Source organism: Leptonychotes weddellii, chromosome 8 (genome assembly GCF_054177405.1).
Source record: "Leptonychotes weddellii isolate Sample4059 chromosome 8, ASM5417740v2, whole genome shotgun sequence".
In the NCBI taxonomy this organism is placed as follows: domain Eukaryota; kingdom Metazoa; phylum Chordata; class Mammalia; order Carnivora; family Phocidae; genus Leptonychotes; species Leptonychotes weddellii.
Genome location: NC_138376.1, coordinates 93,672,457 through 93,695,023, shown reverse-complemented (window position 1 = coordinate 93,695,023; position 22,567 = coordinate 93,672,457). Strand labels below are relative to the sequence as shown.

General features: G+C 39.7%; 1 protein-coding gene across 1 annotated transcript; it reads right to left on the bottom strand.

The window, feature by feature from the left end:
• Positions 1 to 3,663: 3,663 nt before the first annotated feature.
• SMPDL3A (sphingomyelin phosphodiesterase acid like 3A) lies at positions 3,664 to 21,018 on the bottom strand. Its single transcript, XM_081828902.1, has 8 exons — positions 20,767 to 21,018; positions 15,201 to 15,414; positions 13,715 to 13,859; positions 8,983 to 9,079; positions 8,054 to 8,223; positions 7,413 to 7,593; positions 5,931 to 6,055; positions 3,664 to 4,297 (listed from the first exon to the last, which is right to left on the bottom strand). The coding sequence occupies exons 1-8, from the start codon at positions 20,876 to 20,878 to the stop codon at positions 3,980 to 3,982; spliced, it is 1,362 nt and encodes a 453-aa protein (XP_081685028.1). The 5' UTR covers positions 20,879 to 21,018; the 3' UTR covers positions 3,664 to 3,979.
• Between the last annotated feature and the right edge of the window lie 1,549 nt (positions 21,019 to 22,567).

The window sequence follows — 22,567 nt, the reverse complement described above, 5'->3', positions numbered from 1 at the left end:
CCATGTCTTCTCTCACCCTAGATTGGAAAGACAGGACACTAGGATGGGTAATTCAGACTTTGGCTACAGCCACATGTGCTATTGATTGTTGGACATGTCATCCGAAAGCCCAGTCAGTGCTCGACCATGGAGACCCCTTGGTCCACTCCATTTATAACATCTCAGAAATCCCCAAAGGCAATTGGTTTCCAATCCCTAAGGCCAGGATAAAAATGTATAGGGTTAGAGGGCACCTGGCTGGCTCAGTCAGTAGAACATGTGACTCTTGATCGCGGGGTCATGAGTTCATATCCCACATTGGGCATAAAGCTTACTTAGTTAAAAAAAAAGACTATTTAAAAATCTATAGTGTTAGAATAGCTAGATTCTCTCAAAATGATCATGAGGCACCCCAGTGTCTCATAGTCCCTCTAAGTACTGTACTAAAAGAGGTTATTTTCAAAGGACAGAAAATAGGCATGTATTCCCCAGTTAGATAGCACATGAAACCATCTTGCAAAAGGGACCAGCTCCCTATGTGTGAACAAGAGTCTTGTTTTCTTTCTGGCTACAGGTGATAGCCATAGCCAGGTTCAGGTGAGCAGAGATTGGATGGAGTGAGCTGCCCTGTCGGTAAGCTGATTCTCACGAAGACTTGAGAAGGACTCCACCTTTCGTCATTGTGCTGTGGCTGGGTTTGTCTTTACTTGCAAATCAGATGGAGTCCCCTGGGTCACGGACTGTATTACAAATTCTTCTACCCTTTCTGGACACCCCAGGAATCCCCTCGTCCCTCTACTTGGCTAATGAGACTAAACACTGGGCTAGTTCCCTGAAATTATTTACTAGACTTACTGTGACCACACAGGCAATATCCCTGATGGGGACGAATATTTCTTTGGTTACACGGTGTTGCCATAATGGGAAGCTGCCACTCAGCAACATGTGCTTTGCAACTTGTCCCAAACTCTAACCATCACGAAACCACCGAATCTTTGGCTAACTTGAGCAAATATCATTAGATTCCCTAAAGGCCTGCATAAGCATATGGCCCTAGACTATATCCTAGCTTATCAAGGGGGAGTTGATGTTGCTGCAAATTCATCTTGCTGCGCTTATATCAATACCTCCTCAGAAGTGGAAGCCAGTATTGACAAAATCAGAAAGCAAGCCACTTGGTTGCAGCAAACTCTAGATTGCCATACACCCCTGTTCCAGAAAGGATGGAATTGGTTCACAAACATCTTGTCCTGGATACCATCAGGACTTAGGTCCATATGAGAAGGCATTCTAAGGCATTCTAAAATTAGGACTCACCCTCATGCTAGTAATATGATGTGTATACATAGGAATTAAGCTCATTACAATGTGTGCGACAAAACTGTGCAAGCAAGTCACATCAGTTGTGCATAAAGGAATGCTTCAAACCCACATTAACATGTTCCATTCGAAGGTCCTGACTATGCCCTATATCAGCATGGAGAAGCTACGGAAAATGGACCTTGGTCCTTAATCCCATAGATATGGAATGGTAAATTGACAGTGGGGAATTGAGGCCACCTTGATCTTCATAACTAGCAAGATGGTCTTTAATAGGTGTTCTTAAGTTCATATGATTGATTTACTAACCCTCCTTGTGAATCTATAAATCTTACCTTCCTTTCTAGAAGGAGAATAGAAAGCCCTCACACATCCCAGAATGGGAATTAGGCCTCTTGCACTACCCTCAAGCACTGAAAGTTGTAAATAGGCACCATGAAATCTACAGAGAATTAGGAAATGATACAGGCCACTGCACCCCCTCACTGATTAATAAGACCTCCTGTCCTTCTAAAATCCTCTTGGCGAGACAGAAACCTCAGAGTTGGCTTTTGGACAAGTGTCTGCCTTCTCTCCAGGTGGCTGGCCTTCTGAATAAAGCTCATATTCCTTTCCAATCAACACTTATCTCTTGAGTATTGACCTTTCAAGCAATGGGCAGCTGAATTTGAGATTTGGTAATAATAACCTGAAAAGAAAGCCACGATAAATAATTGTAACATGCTCTGATTTTAGAATGGTAAAATTCATTTAATTACTGATAAAATCCCTGAATATTACTTGAAATGTGAGACCATTTATTTCTATTTTAAGGTAAAAGTAATCTGAACACAAAAAGATAGCATTAAAAATTTTAAGCCGTAGAATAACGTAGAAAGGACCCTGCCGGTTCACTGCCCCAAATCTTAGCCAATGCAGGAATTTCCTCCACTGTAATCCTGCAAACCCAAACTTCTTCACTCCCACCGCAGGGACTCATTTGGAGTCAGTGCGCATCATCTTTGGTTTTCACCATTTAAAATTCTTTTTCTTATATGGTACAAACCTGTTTTCTTAAAACTTTTGTCCATGAGTATAAAAATATATAAATATATAATGTAGGCATTTGACAATACCAACTTTGAATATAAAATTGAAGGCAGGATGAATTCTAAATAATGAGATTATTTTATAACATTGAATTTTTACTTTGTTTCCAGATCCTCACTTCTTTTTTTTTTAATTAAGAAAATGTTTCCTTAATGAATATCGATAGTCTCTTAGATGTTATATTTTTATTTTGCAATATTTGTGTTCTCAGCCCTTTGGAAATCAGAATTATTTAGTGTCATTATGGTGAGATCTTACATGTATAAGTTTTTTTTGTTTTTGTTTTTGTTTTTGTTTTTTACACAAAGTCAAACCAGTCACAGGATAATGAGTTTCACTCTTCTTGTTGATTGATCTCAGGATTGACCTCAGGTTGATTGTATTCAGTGAGCCAAAGTACTGAGGTTTCCTAAATCTCCAGGCCTCCTCCTCTGCTCTTCTACTCGAATTCTCCTACTTAGCCTGGAAGCAAACAACAGCTTGAGGGAAGCTGCTGAGAGGCAAGCAACCATGGGAGAACCCAAAAAACAATCCCACAAAAAAAAAGCTCATTTTTATCCTCTCTTGAGGTATCGTGACAAAGAAAACACCACTGCTGCATCCTCACAAATTTCTTTGAGAAATACTCATACCTTTCAATTCCTTTCGGCAATTATTTACTAAGTGCCAGGCACTGGGCCAGGATCTAGGCCTTATGCTAGTACTGCAGTTACAAGAAGCACAACTTGTGACATTCTCTTCCTTAAAAGTTAGCGGTGCTAAAGAGGACTCCCCTTCATTCACAGGGTAGAGACAGCTAAGCAACTCATGTCCTGTGGTGTTTCCAGGCTCCATGATGGCCTCGATGAGACCTTGGTGTTTTCCCAACAGTAGACAGTGCATGGAAGCAATGCTAGCCTCAGTTTACACATGAGATTTAAACAGTTTGAACCTCAGTTTACGCATAAATTTTTAAGAGTGAATTAAAAGAAAATTTTCCTATTAAAAATAGTTCATCATGGAAAAAATAAAACAAGACGAAATCAGAGAGGGAGACAAAATATAAGAGACTCTCAATCATCGGAAACAAACTGAGGGATGCTGGAGGGGAGGGGGTGGGGGGATGGGATAAATGGGTGATGGACATTAAGGAGGGCATATGATGTAACGAGCACTGGGTGTTATGTAAGACTGATGAAACAGTGACCTCTACCTCTCAAACCAATAATATATTATACGTTAATTGCATTTAAATAAAAATAAATATATTAAAAAAATAAAAATAATTCATCATACTTGAGGAGAAATCATTTGCTTTATTGCATAAATGACAATTTCAAGAGTGTACAAGAGTTTGCATTAGATCTATAAACTGGAAGATAGGGTATTCACGTCCAGACATCATTCTAGAAATGGGCAGTTCAAATATATTTGATATAATAAGATTTAGAATGTTACAAATATCTACGTTTGAGGATTATAAAAAGGAAAGCAAAGATAGGAATTCTGCTTGCCCACTCAGTAACTCACAAAGATTTATGTAACAATTTCCACAAACTGAGCTCAGAAACAGAGCAGTGTTACATTTTCTATGAACACAAACCATGAAATACTAGGGATGGTACTTTATATAATGTTGTTTGAGGCAATCTACATAGGAACTATGATCAAGACTCAAAAATGCACAAATTTGATAGGTCTTACACTTCCCATCGCAAATTACACTGCTGTCATAACTCACAAAGAAGTAATTGTAGTATTTTGTAAACTGCTCACTGCCTAGGACTGCAAATTGTTTAGCTAATCCATACAAACTTTTTGGCTGCAAATCTTCAATGCTATAGGTCTGAGTCAGCACATACTCCAGCTTCCAATTGGATTCTCCCTTTAGATTTGCATCTGTCAGGTTCAAATAATACTGCAACATATCCTATGTCAAAAACAAAGCTTGGTTCATTCTTTGGCATATAAAGTACTGCACAGCAAGAAGAGTCCTTATTAGGATTTGTGTGACATTCTTCATTTAAAGTTGTAGTCATTTAAAAACAGTGAGAAAAAAAAAAAGTCCCAATAGAAAAATCCATATTACTTTTTTCTATGGGAAATAATGAAGGAACGTAACAGAAAATAATCTCAACTATACAGAGAGATGTACAAAATAAAAAGCTTTTGATTCACACGCCTCAAAAGTAACCACTGCTAATAAAATCACTGCATATAAATCAGTGGTGTGCTGAGGCTGCTGCATCAGCTCGCAGAGCCGACCGTCCAATTTTTAGCAGTCTTGCAAGTTAATTGACATCACTTGGGCAGCTTAAAATTGGCCGTGATGGGAGTATCTATATCATGGAAATCGGCACTGTAAATTAAAGTGGGTTTTTTCTCCCCAATGAACAACTTGTTAAACCAGTGTATGTGTGTTGTTCTAGACTTTATGTACAAAACAAATATAAATATTTAGAATATATATACCTATTTACTATCTTTTTGGCTTTTTCAAAAAATGAAGTTATACAATGCACTGTTTTGCACTTTTAAAAATAATTCAGTGCTATATCACGGCATCTTCCCATGTCAGTATGTGTGTGTATATATACACACACATGTATATGTACATGTATACACATACATAATATATATAACATATATGTATATATACGTGTATGTGTATCTGATGTTCAGATCCCAAAATAGGAAACTAATAGTTGTAAAAATAATTCAGTCAACTGTTTTATTTAATCTAATGTTTACACATTAAATCAGACTTTCCCTGCCCTTCTTCCTTCATAAAAACATGTTCTACAGAATAAGACAGCTACCTCCTATTAAATTTATCTAGAAAAAAATGCATTTACATCAATAGAGCTTTAATTGAAAATTTCTTTTCAAATTATATTAATTAAAAGGGGCAGTACTCATAAGCAAAACACCCAGCCTTTCGAGGCTAAATTGATCTAAAACATAGTCGGGTGTAAGCTCCAGAGAACATGTGTCTCAAAAATAAATGTCCAGCTCAATTTATTTTCTTTACAAAAAAAAATTTGCCAACATGTATTGAGTGCTTACTATAAGCCAAGCATTTTTCTAAGTGTTTTACACATATCTGTTCACGTAATCCTGACAGCAACTCTGTGAGGTCAGTAATGCTTAGTTTAATCCTCATTTTACAGACGAATAGACTGGCGGCAAGGAAGTTAGGTAAAACAACTCTTGAAAGAGTACGGCTTCAGAGTCTACAATGATCTGCACAACTATGTTTTAGGGAAGAGTAATTAGTAATAAATAGGGCTTAGTGAAAAGTTTCAGTATGTATACAAGTCCACAAATCAGGCCCTGACTAATGTGCTAAACAAATGTGAAGTCCTTAGGACAGAAACAACCTCCCCAAAGCTGACCTCCTATACCCATACTTAGCAAATGCTGACACACCAAATATAAAAAAGAAGAAAGACATCATGAGATTTCAACATAGAAACAACTTACATAGTTAAGCTGAAAACATTCAACTAAACTAATGAAAACTGTACAAAGACATGCATAATTCTAAAATTGTGCCAACTTACCAATAATTTATAATCATGAGGATCATACTGAAATAGCCTGACGCCAGGATTGTTGGTCTGTTTTTGCAAAACACTCTTCACTGGGGTAACAGCAGGAGCCACAAACAAAGAATTTATTGGACTTCCTGGATAAAACATATGTACATAAACATATTTTTTAATTGAGTTTAACTTTATTAAAAATGTGAACAAATTCAAATTAAGAGATTAACAGACATCACAGCCAAATGACATATGGTCCTTGATGAATCCTGACTTGAAACAACTATAAAGAGACACTTTTGAGAAAATAGAGAAATCTTTATTATGATTTGGTATTAGATGATACCAAAGAATTTTTGTTGATCTTGTTAGGTAAGTCAATCATATTAAGATTATGTAAGCTAGTCATATATTTAGCAATGCATACAGAAGCACGTAGGGCTAAAACAGATCTAATGTTTGAGACTCACTTTCAAATACTTAAGGAAAAGAAAAAAGAATAAAAAAATGAACAGATAAAGCAAATGTGGCAAAATCTTGATAGGTGTCAAATATAAGTGATGGTACATGGGGGGTTGTTTTATTATTCTCTGCTTTGGGGCATATTTGAAAATTTTCATAATAACAAAATCCAAGTTATTACAAGTACACACACACACAAATACAAAACTAGTTTGTTCTATGCATCTACCTAGAGCAACATGCCAATAATGACACATAAGAATCTGATTAATGTCACCATGTTTTTATACATAGCTACTATAGGACTAAATTTCTGAGTAAAAAAAGCTATCAAATGCTGAAAAATGGTCATTTTTTTACCAAGCCTATTCATTGTAGATGAAAGAGGTAATGCATTTTGAAAACATTCCCCAATTGCTGAAAAAAATATGTAGTTTTTTTCCCTAGCTGACTACTCTAAAATCAGAACTCTTATTTTGTTAACTCCCAATTTCTTGTCCTTGTGAGGAGGTCATCTTTAAAAATAGGTAATCATTGTTTGTTTGATGCTCGAGCTTCTTCTATTTTTTTTTCTTCTAATTCTGAGTAAATGACAATGTTGATTTGCACTTAAAATTAAGTGCTTGATATATTTTAAACCAATGGTAAATTGTGCTTTGCTAATCAAATTCTGAGAAGTAAAACAAATCATATCACAAGAAATTTGAGTCTAGGAAGTAAATAACGAACAGCAGTATTTCTCTCAACGTGAGGATCTGAAAGAAAAGTTGAGTGAGCTGAGGGTTTCAGAGGGTTTTTTTGTTGACAGCTATCAAATGATGGTGGCCCCGTGGAACAAATAGGGAGAAACCCAACTGCAGGCCTAAATATGAATTAGACACTTGACTTACAAGTATAAAAGATAATTCAGAAAAATCTGGGGCTGGCAGGTTGATTTAGTGAAACTTTTAATTTGCTGGCTCAATAAAAATTACCGGATATCCACTGCTCTGCTCTAGCATCTTGGATTGGGGAGATGCAAACAGAATATCATATTACCTTTTTTATCAGAAAGAACCATCATGCTATCTCTGTGAGTGTGTCCATAAAATTGTCCTGCAATGACACTGCTGTATTTTCTGAAAATATCTATCAATTTCTCATTATGGACTTCCCTCATTGCTGTGGTGCTGCCGGAATAGGGCAGATACCCCACCGGAATATGTGCTATGATGTACACCTGGAAAAAGAAACACAAGGAAGACTGATGAGAATCTTTTTGCACTCTTACCACAACCAAATGACATTTAGATACCCGAGATTGAAAGTATATTAATTAAAATTTAGAAAGCTAATATCCCATCTCTCCTATGCCCCCAAAAAGATGAAATTCTAAAACTATCAATATCACTACATTTGCATTTGACTCATTTAAACTACACTGTTGATGATATTTGGTAACTGTGACCTTGGTCACAATTTTTTTTTTAATAAAAAAACAGATATCAATCAGTCCTCAAGCATTAAAAGCAAAGCAAAATCAAACAAACACAACAGAGTTAATTAAACCATAAGGTGTTTCGTGTGAAAACATCTTCATATTTTAATACTTTTATTAATACCTGACCCCACTCGAGTTAATAAATGCACACATTTAGCCCCTGTTTATCCCCAGATAGATTTTGGTCTCTGGGATCTACCTTCTCCTTATTTTGCTGAGAGGTGTTCAGTGTATTCTCCAGCCATTCAAACTGATTTGCTGGGTCAGTCTCATTCAGAGTCACAATATTTGGGCCATAGTACAAGTTTGTGTTTAGACTGATGATCCTAAGGTTCAGATTAGGTGATACTTTCTGTGAATAAAAGCCCCCTATAAAAAGAAATTTAAGACACACTCTAGAAAAACACACGTAGAGATTCACAGTGACTATGAAAGCAAATTCTTAATCATGGCTCACAAGCCAGTCAGGAAGGTTATACTTATTTCTCATTATTTAGTTTGTATGTACACAGGCTGTTCTTAAATAAGAATCAGGTTTAATACTGAAAACCTACTGTGTGCCAGGTCCAGCGGCAGCCTTCCCACATACCGAGCTAATCATAACAGTTGTATCCAATATTCAGATGAAACATGAATTGTTTGGGCACTAGGCCACGAGGTATCGAATTTTAGAAAAGAAATATTAGTGCATCAACTTCTACCTCTGCATGTTTGGGTAGTTAAGATGAGAGATAGCATGAAATATAAAATGCAAAGAATGGGAACACAGCTGGACCTTGCCAGAGACTGCCTTGGAAGAGACGTCAGGTAAACCAGAGCTGCTACAGTCTCCGGGGGGATGAGGCTTAAAGGCAGAACCCCACCCACACCCACGAGCCGGTGATGACAACACCCAAGGAGCTGCTGCAGTGGTACTTTTAGAGCTGGTCCCTGACCTTGGACCTGCTCGCTTTGCCCTGGGTCCGCTTGCCACCCCTGCCTCTCCTCAGCTTTCAAATATGACTTATGGCCTCCAGAAAAACTGGGCACATCCAGAATGAATACACCCAAGCAAACATTAAAGATCTTAGTTTAAACAACATGAATAAAAATAGAGACAAATTAAGGATGAATAAATCTTTCACTTACCTTTCCGTAAAGTATGAATAGCTTCTTCATCTAACCAGGGTTTCCAGAGATCTGCTACTGCATTGTATACCTTGCTGGTGACTACAGGCAGTTGATCCTGGCCACAAACAATATAACGTGGATTAACTAATTTAAACATTACTTGAGCACATACCACTATGTTAGACATCTGGAGATGCAAGGATGAATACTAGATAGACGTAACCTTCAAGGAATTTATAACTCAAGGAGACAAAAAAAATATATAATCAATCACCTATAAGACAATGTGCAAGGTGATACTACAAAGGTTCTAGGAGGATAGAGGCGTGAATAATTGAGTCTGGCCCACAGCATCAGGGGGGAAAGTAAAGAGAACATACAAACCAGGCCTTGAATAATGATTTCATCAAGTTGACAAGAAAGGGCATCAAAGCAAAGTCAATGACCCAGACGCCAACATGCACAGTGTAATTTACAGAGAAAAGCACTTTTGCTGGTTGGCCAGGATATAGGATAGATGTGGGAGTGAGCTCATTAAACAGACACAGAGGCAGGTTTGAGCCTGAACATGCATGCTGGTATAGCACGCTGAGGGAATGGAGAAAACTTCATGGTTTTAGAACTAAACAATGTCCTCTGAAATGCTCACCCCAGTATAAAACTTCTGAACTTCTTGAATGAAAATTTACAACCACATGATTTTGATTTGAAGATGTCTCTTTATATCAACAGGTTCTGATTTTTTTTTTTAAGATTTTATTTATTTATTTGACAAACAGAGACAGCGAGAGAGGGAACACAAGCAGGGGGAGTGGGAGAGGGAGAAGCAGGCTTCCCGCTGAGCAGGGAGCCCGATGCGGAGCTCGATCCCAGGACCCTGGGATCATGACCTGAGCCAAAGGCAGACACTTAACGACTGAGCCACCCAGGCGCCCCACAGGTTTTGATTTTTTTAAACAATATGTGTATAAAACATTTTTATCATAAAGTATTTATCATCCTATTTTATCATATTATAATAGTCTTTATGGTGACATAAGCTTCAAGGAAGGAAAAATACCCCAAACTTTAAGAAAATACATACTGAATAAAAATGCACAAATCATGTGTGAAATTTGGTAATTATTCCTATTTTTTGTTTTAAAAAATTGTATTAATAAACTGAAGCCATTTTCTTCACTCTCCTTATATTCTTCTGTATATTGGTAATATGGACCTATCTCTTAAAGGAGTTTTCCTGTCAGCATTAGTTAAAATGCTTAGTTATTTTTCAAGATGACACCCAAGTCACTATTCATTCCTAATACATATCTCTAATACATGATGAAAATATAAGTACATTCAGGGAATGTAATAACCAAACGACTTGTTCTAACTAGAACTAACTATCCTAAGTATATTTTCAATTTATGTAAGATATCAGAATCATCTGTCTGAAAATCATACAATGACTTATAAATCAATCCCGATTCTGATTAAAAATTGGTTGTCATCAACATCAAAAACTTAAAAGTGTTAGCCATGCCAAAATACTGGTATGGTCATGTATAATCTTAAAATTACATAAAATTAGACTCTTCTCTCAACTTTAGATCTGAGAAATATGAGCACCAGAGAAGTTAGATGATTCATCCAGGGACAGCTGATCAGTTCCAGAGCTCGGTCTAAATCCCAGGTCTTTCGACCATCACTCCTATGTCCAAGTATCTGGTGTACCATGCCATCATCTCAGTCCTCTTTGGCTGTGACATGAGCACTGCTGAGAAATGAGGTACAATGAGAAGTGACTCACTCATAAGTTTGTTAGCACCAGTCTGGCCAGTGTAGGAGTAAATGAGGACCCTGGCCCAGACTGCTTCCTTGGGTGGCGACTGGAAGGAATCCCTGGGCAGCCCACGCTAATATCTACTTCTGATGTAATGGGTGGGGATGTGCATCTGTATATGTATGCTTATGTAACTAGGTTTATGTGCATGTTTATGAGATTATAATGGAGAAAAAGTAGTTAACAAATTATTTGCTCAATTTGTTACTAACATATCTGTTACTAACATTCACCAGAATTCGACCTCGGCTATCCGTCTGTCGGAGAATTTGTTGTGGGGCTTTCATGTTACATTTGACATTTCTGAAACTGGGGTGGAAGGGTGGAAATAGAATAGTAGAAAGAAGATTTTCATATATAAAGTCATAAGCTAGAAAGAGAAAAAAATTAACTCTTTACGGTGTACAGGCTGCCCAATATACCCTAGCTATACATATAATAGGATGTATTTTAGAATTTAGATATCACCTATATCTTTGAATTATTATAAGATTTGACTTCACAAAAAGAAGACAGAAATAAAAGTAAAATGAAACAAATCCCCAGAGGAGTTAGGAAAAATGTACCCCATGTCACCGCTCACTGTGTAACAACTGCCACTTCCCACTTACTGAGGGCCTAGTATGTGCCAGGCAAGAAGCCATGGCCTTTTCGTGTAGTATCACTAATTCTCACAAAAACTTCCCAGGACAGCTATTTATTGCTGCTATTTATAAATGAGTGACTTATGGGTCAAGGACAGTAAGTGAATTATCCAAGTTGGTCAAACTGTTAGTAGTAGAGCAGGATGGGGTTTTGCATTCTAGTGAATACAACCCTAAACCCCATGTGTTCTCCACGACACCATTCTGCATGTCACCTAAAGCATATAAAAACAATGTGCGCAGGGCGCCCGGGTGGCTCAGTCAGTTAGGCGGCTGACTCTTGTTTTCGGCTCAGGTCATGATCTCAGGGTCCTGTGATTGAACCCCTCGTCGGGCTCCATGCTCAGTGGGGAGTCTGCTTCAAGATTCTCTCTCTCCCTCTGTCCCTTCCCCCTCTCACTCTCTCTCTCTCTCAAATAAATAAATCTTTAAAAAACAAAACAAAACACCAACGTGGCTAAGCTCTGGCTTCTAGAGATTGTTCATCCCCAAGCCTTTGCCCTGTGTGGTCTACCATCTTAGCAGTAACAAAGTTGACCACCGGCTTACAGGATGACTTGGCAAAGACTAACATATTGTTCATTTCAAGCCTGGAGGCCAGTGCCAAGAAATTACTTGAAACTTAAGCTCATCCTAGAGTACAACTTTTCAAAATCACTCTACTTAGGTGTTCAAACCCCTCATGAAGCATTCTTTTGACATGAGATGGAAAAGACATTCTAAGCAAGGAGATAAATCTAGACAAAGAGAGGTAGGAAAGTAAATGCCATGTTCAGGAATACTGAGCATGTGAATCTGGCAATAACAAGGGATAAATGAGCAGATGTTAGTCTAATTGAACACCAAAGATCCAGGATGTGGGCTCTACCACTAAGCAATTGTGAGCACGTGAACAAACAACGTGACGTTTCTGGGCCTCAGTTTTCCCATCTATAAAATGAAGACCGAGGATCAGCAAATTTTTCCTATAAAGGGCCAAATAATAAGTATTTTAAGCTTATGGGCCATACAGTCTCTGTGGCCACAATTCTACTCTGCTGTTCTAGCGCAAAATCAGAAATCAGCCACAAGCAATACAGAAAGAAGAGCCACGGCTGTGTTCTGATAAAACTTTATTAACAAAAACAAGTGGCAGGCCCAATTTGGACCACAGATCACAGTTTGTCAAGCCCTGAACTAAAAAATGATCTCTGAGATCTCTTGAATCTGTACAAGTCTAAGATTCTACATTACTCTAAGAGGACCCTATAGGCAAGGCCCAGCATCCAACTGTTATGTACAGGCTGCTTAACAAATGGCCACTCTAGGGCGCCTGGGTGGCTCAGTTGGTTAAGCGACTGCCTTCGGCTCAGGTCATGATCCCGGAGTCCCGGGATCGAGTCCCGCATCGGGCTCCCTGCTCGGCAGGGAGTCTGCTTCTCCCTCTGACCCTTCCCCCTCTCATGTGCTCTCTCTCTCTCATTCTCTCAGTCTCAAATAAATAAATAAAATCTTTAAAAAAAAAAAAAAACAAATGGCCACTCTAATAGGTTGAGACCTGGGCTTATCAGCCATTAAATATTCTGAACACAATCTCTGTCTTGAATCACATCTTAATTAGATAAACTAGACTTGAACAGGAACCTCCCTCTTTGGTTCTTATGATAGTTTGCTATGTTTTGGGGTTTTTTAATATTTTTTATTTATATATTTGAGAGAAACAGAGATAGCGAGACAGAGCATGAACAGGGAGGAGAGGGAGAAGCAGGCTCCCCGCTGAGCAGGGAGCCTGATGCGGGGCTCGATCCGGGGACCTGAGCTGAAGGCAGACACTTAACCAACTGAACTGAACCTATGTTTTTGTTTTTAATCATAATCTAGCATAGGTCAGACTGTGGAGAACTTTGTATGTCTGATAGAAATTCTGCAAGATGTGAACATTTGTCAATATTAAACTTCTTTGCTAACCTTATCATGGAAATGTGAATGAACAACAAAATTATTCAAAAGAATGTAGAAATTGAGGAAGAATATGAAGGGAAACAAGAACCAATAATCCACAAACTAGGCAATTTGCTTCCATAACTCACTATGAACATAACTTTTTTTATGGATTATTAAGAGTCACTTTAAAGTCTCCAAAGCACTTGTCTTACCTTCTTCAATAGTTATTAAGAGCACACTCCCCTACCTCCACGAGCCCCGCTCCCACTCCCTACCATCAGCTAGTTATTGTCATAGCTTTGACAGTCCTGATGGGAAAAATCCTTTAAACACTTTTGGAAGTTGAAATCAAATTCACCTGTGGCCAATAGTCATGATTACCCAGCGCAGGGAAAACCTGGAGATTTGGAAAGACACTCCGGATGGTGGTTGTCATATTAGCAATTACATCTATGACTTTGTCTGTTGAGAGTTCATGCACTGGAACATGAGGTGGGCTATCCCTGAAAAGGAGACAGAATCACAGAGAACAAAATCAATTTCTAAACTTCTTTTTTTTAAAGACTTGTTTATTTTAGAGAGAGAGTGCAGGCAGGGGGAGGGGCAGAAGGAGACGGTGCAAGCAGGGGGAGGGGTTGAGGGAGGGGGAGAAAGAATCCTCAAGCAGACTCCCTGCCAAGTGTGGAGGCTGGAGTGGAGCTCGATCCCAGGACCCTGAGATCATGACCTGAGCTGAAATCAACCGAGTCACCCAGGCGCCCCGAGAATAAAATCAATTTCTATAATAAGTTACTAGATTTATGCATGATGTCTTGTTACCCTGAGGGTAAATTGCACACTTCCACAACAAAACAACAGATGATTTTTAAGAGTTGATAAACTACTCTTCATTTACCTTTCTCCCATAGAGAGTCCTATTTTAAAAAATTGGCGTAATACAAATACAAGCCTATTACACCGCTTGACTGAAGATTTATGAGAAGCAAATATTTTAGCAACTAAAAGCACAGATTCCAGAGCTAAAATGCCCAGCTTTGCCATTTACTAGCTATGTGCCCTTGAGCAAGTTACTTAGATGCTCAGCCTTCATCTCTTCATCTGTAAAATGGGAATAATAATAATATCAATTGCAAAGATTAAATGAGTTATAATGTATAAATTAGTTAAATAGCACCATGGTCATTAGAGCTGGCACAGGAAATCTAGACCTCGTCACTCTGTCATGGCAGACAGAATTAATTAATTATACCACCAGGAGACGATATGTACAAAATTGCTATCACACGTTAAGTCCCATTATAGCCTTTTATTTTTGATTATCTAATCAAGACCTATTATCACATTAATAAACACCTCAAAACACTGATGTAAGTGTTCTGTTTGTGGAGTCATCTCTTAGCTAACATCGACATTTTTCTAGAGCCTGTATTCTAAAAAAAATAAAAATTCTGAGACTTCTAAAGTCTTCCTTATCTCTAATAATCTAATGATTAATTTGACATAGTATTTTTTTTAAAGATTTTATTTTTATTATTTATTTGACAGAGAGACACAGCGAGAGAGGAAACACAAGCAGGGGGAGTGGGAGAGGGAGAAGCAGGCTCCCTGCAGAGCGGAGAGCCTGACGCGGGACTCGATCCCAGGACCCCGGGATCATGACCTGAGCCGAAGGCAGTCACTTAACCGACTGAGCCACCCAGGCGCCCTTGACATAGTATTTTTAAAACCCAAATAATTCTTAACTTAAAACCTAATTAATCTTCATAGGAATTCAGCATTCTAATGAAGCTTAGGACACCATAGATAAATATTGAGGAACTAATGGTATTTATATAGTCACTTACCCTGTCCATATCATGAAAGATGCTTCTTGTCCTGAACTTTTAATAAAATCAAATGCTGACAAAATAAGGTGATATGGAGAATCACACAGAACATCTCCAAAAGGGCCAGGATTGGAGGCATTGGCGCCTTTAGATGAAGCACACACTTTTGTGTGGTCATCTGTGATGTGGTAAGTAGGGTCTAAGTGCAAGTCAGTCACATGCCAAAACTGTCCTGTTGATTAGAAAAGAAATGGTGTTAAATGTACTTCCCTTTAGCAATTCCCATAAAAATATTTACAGTAAAACTAGAGATAGTCCTTCCTGTGATGGAGGAAAGCCTTAATGATTGAAATGTTCATTTGCCCTGAAGGTAAATACAATACTTCTCTGTCAGAAGATGAGGATTCCAAAGAAAGTAAGAAGAATTTACTAAAATTTACTACTTGCATGTGTCAGAACTCATGAGCTCAGGGACGGCATGACTACCTAACAAAGATTACATAACAAACATAAGTTGCATAATGAAATATAGGGAGATATCCTTCTGGGAGGTCACTAATAATATATATTGTGTCTTAGTATGTTTCCTTCCTTGTAGAATTTAAGGTTTTAGAGTTTATTTATATTCTTCTTATGGAAAAATTGACACAGAAACATAATGTGGTCTGTTAGGGTTTCACAGTGAATAGATTGCAGAACCAGGAACTAAATCTCACTCCTGCTTTCTTGAAAATCCTTGCCTCTCAACATTAATGGAAAAAGAATATAAATTTTTAATACTAGCTTTAAGCCAAAAGTAGGGATTGCCAGAAGCTCCTAAAAGGTACTAAATACAGGAAAATCTCCTAGTGTACACTTGTATCAAATGTTACTAATATTAAGGAAAGCATTTGTTAAAGAGGATGAAACCTCAGGGAGAAACCGAGAACCCATTTGAGAACATGGGAAAGATTCTTTAATTGAAGGAAATACAAGTACAAATAATCATAGTAGTACCTCTCTTTATTAAGCATTTGTGCCGGGCATTATAATAAGGAAACTAAATATACTATGTCATTTCATTCTCAAAACTTGAAGTAGGAATCACTGTTCTCATTTTAGAGTTGAAAAATGAATGCTGGGTCAATTAGGAAATTTGCTCAGGTATACCCAGCTAATAAATGGCAGAGTCAAAATCTGAACCCCATTTTGAAAGGTCCTTCAGTTTGTTTATACCTAATTTACATATATCATCTATGATTTTGCTGCCTTCTTATTTGCAATTAATAAGTTATTTTAATATTGAGGCTTTTTCACACTTTGAATTTTGAGTTCACTCTGATGATGTCTAATTTATATCAGAAACACATCGGAAGCGGCACAGCAGCTGGTCCTACACCAGAAACGTGGAGCAAACAAGTAGAAGGCGAACTTGTATCTGTACAAAGATGATGAAGGCTGAGTATGGATGGGAGCAAACACCTGAAAAGAACCCAAAGCTGGGATAATAAAGCAAAAAACTGAAAACTGTTAACTTGTTAAGGTGAAAAAAGTATGTTATATCTGGGTTATTTTTTCTCCACAACATTGTTACAATTTTATAACTTATTTAAGTTGACAGCTAAGAAGTGGTAGACAAAAGATCCAGGAGAAAGTAGACATAAAGCAGGCTTTATGATCAGTTACTTGGTATTCCGTCCCCATTTGAAAACATTTGTCAAGAGAGATTTATTTTATTCTTTAATGTAGAAAAATGCTCTAGCTTTGATTTTTAGCTTAGACATACTTTAGCCAGAACACAAAATAGGGTTAGCAAGCAGCTCAGAATCATCCTGGAGGCTGTCCTTCTTGGCATATAAATATATAGTACATCTTACTTTTATGCAAACATGTTTTTTTAATTACTTGTAGAATGTTAAGGAACAATAAACTGCAAACAGAACAATATAGTGTTGTGATTAAGAGTGGGGACTCCAGAATGAAACTACCATGACTTTCAATCCTGAGTGACGCTTGTTTGAGCTTGGTTGAGCTACCAACTCTTGGTTTCGGCTCAGGTCATGATCTCAGGGTCATGGATCCAGCCCCGCATGGGGCTCCACGCTCAGCACAAAGTCTACTTAAGACTCTCTCCCTCTCCCTCTGCCCCTCCCCACCCCCCTCTTTCTCTCTCTCTCTCTCTCAAATAAATAATCTTTAAAAATCAATCAATCAATCAATCAATCCAAGTTCCACTTACTAATCTAATGGTGTGATCTTGGCTTGTTTTATATGCAGAATGGGAATATCACTGCCTCCTATATGAGAGTTAAGTGATTTAGTAGAATAAAGCTCTTAGGAGATACCTGGCATCTAGTAAACTCAATGTTAGTTATACTATTATTACTTTGACCCCAAGCTTGAATTTGAGATTGAACCTCCTCATCTCCAAGTAAGAGTTAGAATTTATCAAGTACTTACTCTAAGTTTTGTACTTTTTTTTTATGCTTTACATGCATTAACTCATCATTATTTTCAATTTACAGGAAAGGAATTGCAGCACACAGAGATTAATTCAAATCACATGTGTCATATACAACAGAGTCGAGCTAGGGATTCAGGAAATCTAACACCAGGTTCCATGCTGCTCTTAACCACTGAACTGCTTGCCTCTCTGTGTGTGCTCATCTTCAAATGTCCTTCCGTCCCACTTGCCTCATGTAAAATAGATGACAACACTTGCATGAGATACCATGATGATTAAGGAACATGAGATAATAAATATACTAAAATTTTATAAACCCAAACTGGAAACACATTAAGAACACATCTCTAGTACCTAGATTTATGTATCCTCAGCATCTAGAAGATGTCTGACCTATAGTGGGCCCTCAATAAACATTCTTTAATTAGGCACAGACAGATTTCAGGATTTCCTCCAGATCACACGGTGACTCAGTAATGAAAGCTGAACCAGAACCAGTCTCTCCAGACTTCCAGTAGAGTGCTCTTTCCACTACATTGCATTGCCAGATCCAGATAAATGAGGGGATAATTACTGAGATGCACTGAAGGAAGTCTTTAAATAGAAGCCAAGAGGAGCTCAGCCAGGTTCTTAGCCTGGGATTTATGAATAATGAACCTCTGGAGGCCTCACCTTCCACCTATAGTGAAATTATAAAGTACAGTGTGTGTGTGTCTGTGTGTGTGTGTGTGTGTGTGTGTGTGTCTAAGGCCACAAACCTGGCCTGTGGCAGAGCCCACACTCTGCTACAGATTCTCTGGTTTGCAGTCCCAAGTTCTTTTCACTACACGATGATTTCTCTCTTGTTCTGCAGATAAAATTCAACAAGATTTCTACAAATGGATATGCACGTGCATGTGTGTTTTGTCAACTAGCTAGATAAATGCTCAACACTATACCAAAAAAAAACCCTTATAATTTATCTAAAAACATTAAAATTTATCCTAAAGAATGTAGTAAACCATAATTCAGATGTTTAGACACATGATTGTTTCAAATAGGTATTTTTGTTTGTTTGCTTATGTCAGTTCCTACCAAATACTCCTGCAGGCCCTGACCTACTAATTCTTTTTTTTTTTTTTAAGATTTTATTTATTTATTTGAGACAGAATGAGAGAGAGAGAGAGAGAGCACATGAGAGGGGGGAGGGTCAGAGGGAGAAGCAGACTCCCCGCCAAGCAGGGAGCCCGATGCGGGACTCGATCCAGGGACTCCAGGATCATGACCTGAGCCGAAGGCAGTCGCTTAACCAACTGAGCCACCCAGGCACCCCTCTTTTTTTTTTTAAGATTTTATTTATTTATTTGAGAGAGAGCACGCACAAGCAGGGGGAGTGGCAGGCAGAGGAAGAGGGAGAAGGAAGCTCCCCACAGAGCAGGGAGCCTGATGCAGGACTTGATCCCAGGACCCTGGGAGCATGACCTGAGCCACAGGCAGATGCTGAACTGACTGAGCCACCCAGGCGCCCTTAATTCTAAAGAGCTGTAGACAAACACACCCACATAAGGTCTCCTGGGTTGTTGTCCTCTGACCCCTGGGACTTGACAGGACTGGGAATTTACATACACACACACACCAAGGAAGCAGAAGCCAGTCAAGGTGGGTATTGTAAAGGAAGCAATTTGGGATGGGGTCAGGAGGAAAGAGAAGGTCACATCAAGTGGAAAACATATAAAATAATATATCCAGTGAAACTGCTGAGTTGACACATCAGCAGGTCTTTAAACCCCAGTTACTGCATCCCTACCCCCTCCCTAAGTGACTCAGCCTTGTAGCTTCCCTATCAAAATGGGGAAGTGTAAGTGAAGATTCCCTACACATCAGAAAGTTGTCATTGAGGCATTCTGCAATCAAATCCTTAAAGCCAAACAGCAATTTCGCCATTGGGTGGTCCCATGCAAGCCGGGACATTTTATCTCAAAATCCTAAACAGTCCCATAATTAAAGAAAAACAACACTAGCTTTAATAAAAGCAGAAACCAGCATGCATAAGTATTTTGGGACAATTTCTTGTTATGACGGACAGTTGGGAAACCAGATTCACAGTTCTTGCTTTCAACTGCCTGACAGCTGAGTCATGAGAACTTGGCTCTCAGACAAAGAGGAGGGACTTTTTCAGAGCGTTTCCAAAGTCGTGTGAGAGAGCAAGGGCGTCAGAGAAGAGAGGAGGTTTCAGCACCAAGCACTGTGCTGAGTTTCAGAGACCGCTTTGCCCAAAACACAGAACAGAGCTCCACCTATCAACATTTTCCGCCTCTAATTAACAAAGCAATTCTTTTCAAAGGGAGTCAGGGAGGCGGGAGTACCTTGATCTTTGAAACTGAAGGCTCAAAAGGCATTCAAAAATCTTAAAATTCGTTAAACAGGTTGTTGGGCCCCCATTCTCAGAGTTTCGTACTCCATAGGTCTGGGGTGGGTTGGAAACCTGCCTTTCTAACAAATTTAGGTGATGCTGATGCTGATGCTGCTGGTCCCGTACTACATTTTGAGAACCACTCCTGCAACAGTGTTAAGAATGAATAAAATTGGTCCCACCCACAGAGAACCCCGTGGCATCCAGGTCCCACGAGTTCTAACATAGACTAAGAGGTGGGTAGCATCGAGACTGTGATGGTCCTCTGCTGGAGGAGTGGGAAGAAAAGGCCACCACACCCCGGCGAGCAGGACAGAAGACACCCCGAGTCCCACTGAAATGTACACCCCTGTGGGGAAGAGAAAACTCCGCAGCTCCCCTACGCTCTGGGCAGATCGAGCCCTCTGGGAAGGCGGGACATCCAGCTTCTAGCTTCGGTTTTCCTTGGGACAAGCAGAGATCTCCTTCCTTCCTCCGGGGACAAACACCCGGAGGAATCTGGTCTCCGCAGCCCCCTGCAGCGCCCCCCACTGGCAAGGATATTTCCCCAGCCCGACCTCCCGCCGGTCGCTAGGCGCTCTCGTCCCGCAGTCGCCCTCCTCCTCCCAGCGCTCCGCGCATCTGGGGCTCCACTCCCCCGAGCCCCGGTGGGGGCGCACTTCTGCCCCCAAGCACTTCTCCTGACTGCGCGGGCGCTTTAACCCGGCGCTCTCCGGCAGCTCCCGGCGGGGAAAGGGTCGCAGACTCACCCATGGCCGGAGCGGGACCCGGGCTGCCACCGGGCGCCAGGGGCAGCCCGAGCCCGGGACGGCCGTGCCAGGCGACCAACAGGCAGCAGACGAGCGCACCCAGCAGCGCCATCGCTGGTCAAGGCCACGAGCCGGGGAGCCTGGGGCTGCCTAGCCCGGGGGTGGAGAGAAGGCAGAAGGCTGAGGGTGTAGACGCCCAGCGGTCACGTGCGAGGGCAGATTCCGCAACGAGTGGGTTCGTTTGACCTTCTGCAACTGTCTAGCGATTATCTGCCTTCTTATGTCTTCGCGTCAGTGACTGGCCTAGGAAGGAATGTGCTTGGGCAAACCCCAAGCAGATCATCTTTCCTAAACACCACTGGCACCAAACGGATGGGGCTCCTCTGCGGAACACACGCAGAGAACCTTGAAGTATCATAATTTGGAGTAGGTCATCAGAAGTTTTGGATAGCACAGTGGATCTCAAAGGGCGGTCCCTAGACTAGCAGCATCGGAACCACCTGGGAATTTTAGTTAGAAATGAAAATTCCCGGGTCCCATCCCAGATCAATGACTTCGGAAACTCAGGAGGGAGCGTAGGAGTAGTCCAGTAATTGTGTTTTTAATAGCCCTCCAGGTGATGCTAAAGTGATGGTGATGTTTGAGAACACTGCTCAAAGACACTAGGTTTTAGTTTTTTTGGTTGTTTGGGGGTTTTTGTTTGCTCAACTGAGTTAGAACAATGTCTCAGAACTGTGCTTTAGGCGGTCCAGAGATACATGAAAAGCATAGAGCTAGTTGATTTTACTCTTCTAAGGAATTTTTGAAGATACTCAGTCTGACAATAGAACCAAGATCCCCAAACTGCTTTGGGTTCTGTGCTCCTTCTTTTACCATTTATGATATGAGGATGCTGGTCTCTTTAAGATAAAAAGCATATAGCTTAAATTTGTAGGGCATGGAATTCCTTTGGAGAAGAAAATATCCTGCAGAATGACTAACCTCATAAAAGAGGTTGTTAAATGTATTTGTTTCTCATCAGAGGAAACCTTATATTGTGTCCTGTGTAATTTAATGGGAAAGTTCACATGAAAGGGGCTTTGAAATGGGAATCGAGGTGCCTCCATCTAGTTTCATGTATTGCCAGAGTGCTTAAGTCCTGCCTCAGTTTTAGGATAATTCAAAAGCCTTTCTAGAACCAAAATGCTTTCCAGTGGTGGACAGAACGGTCTTTGGAATTTCTCAGTCCACAACCTCAAAAGTCTGGAGGAAAATGGGCAGGGGAAAAAATGGTGGACAGATGAGAGAGTAACTTTAAGGACAGCAAAGTAACTTGTGTGTTTCTAGCCCAAACATTTTCAAAGATAGGAAAAGGATTTTTTTTAAGTGTAAAAATAGCATTTTTCAGTCTTCTCCATCCCCCCCATCTCCTCAGTTTCCATTAAGCTTTAGGGGAAGTGAATTGATTTTGAAACAATTCTTCAGTAAGTAAGCATAAAATACCACCTGCATATTTTGAAACCTAAGAAATGCTTGAAATCCTAAAAAGACAATGGGTAGAAACATCATTCTGCCTTCTACTTCCTCTGCTTTCTTTTGTTTTCCTTTATACCTACTCTCTAAGAAGCACAAAGCTACAGTGCCTCAACATCTCTGGGTTTTCACCTTAGCTTTGGAAATGTATTGATAGGTCCCCATGTTCCAGAGGGAGGAATGGTTTGTTGTGAAGGTGTACATTTGGGTGAGAGAGAACACATGTGACTGAGTGGAAGCCACTGCTTACTCATCATCAGTGGTCCAAGCGTGGATTTCCCAAGACAGC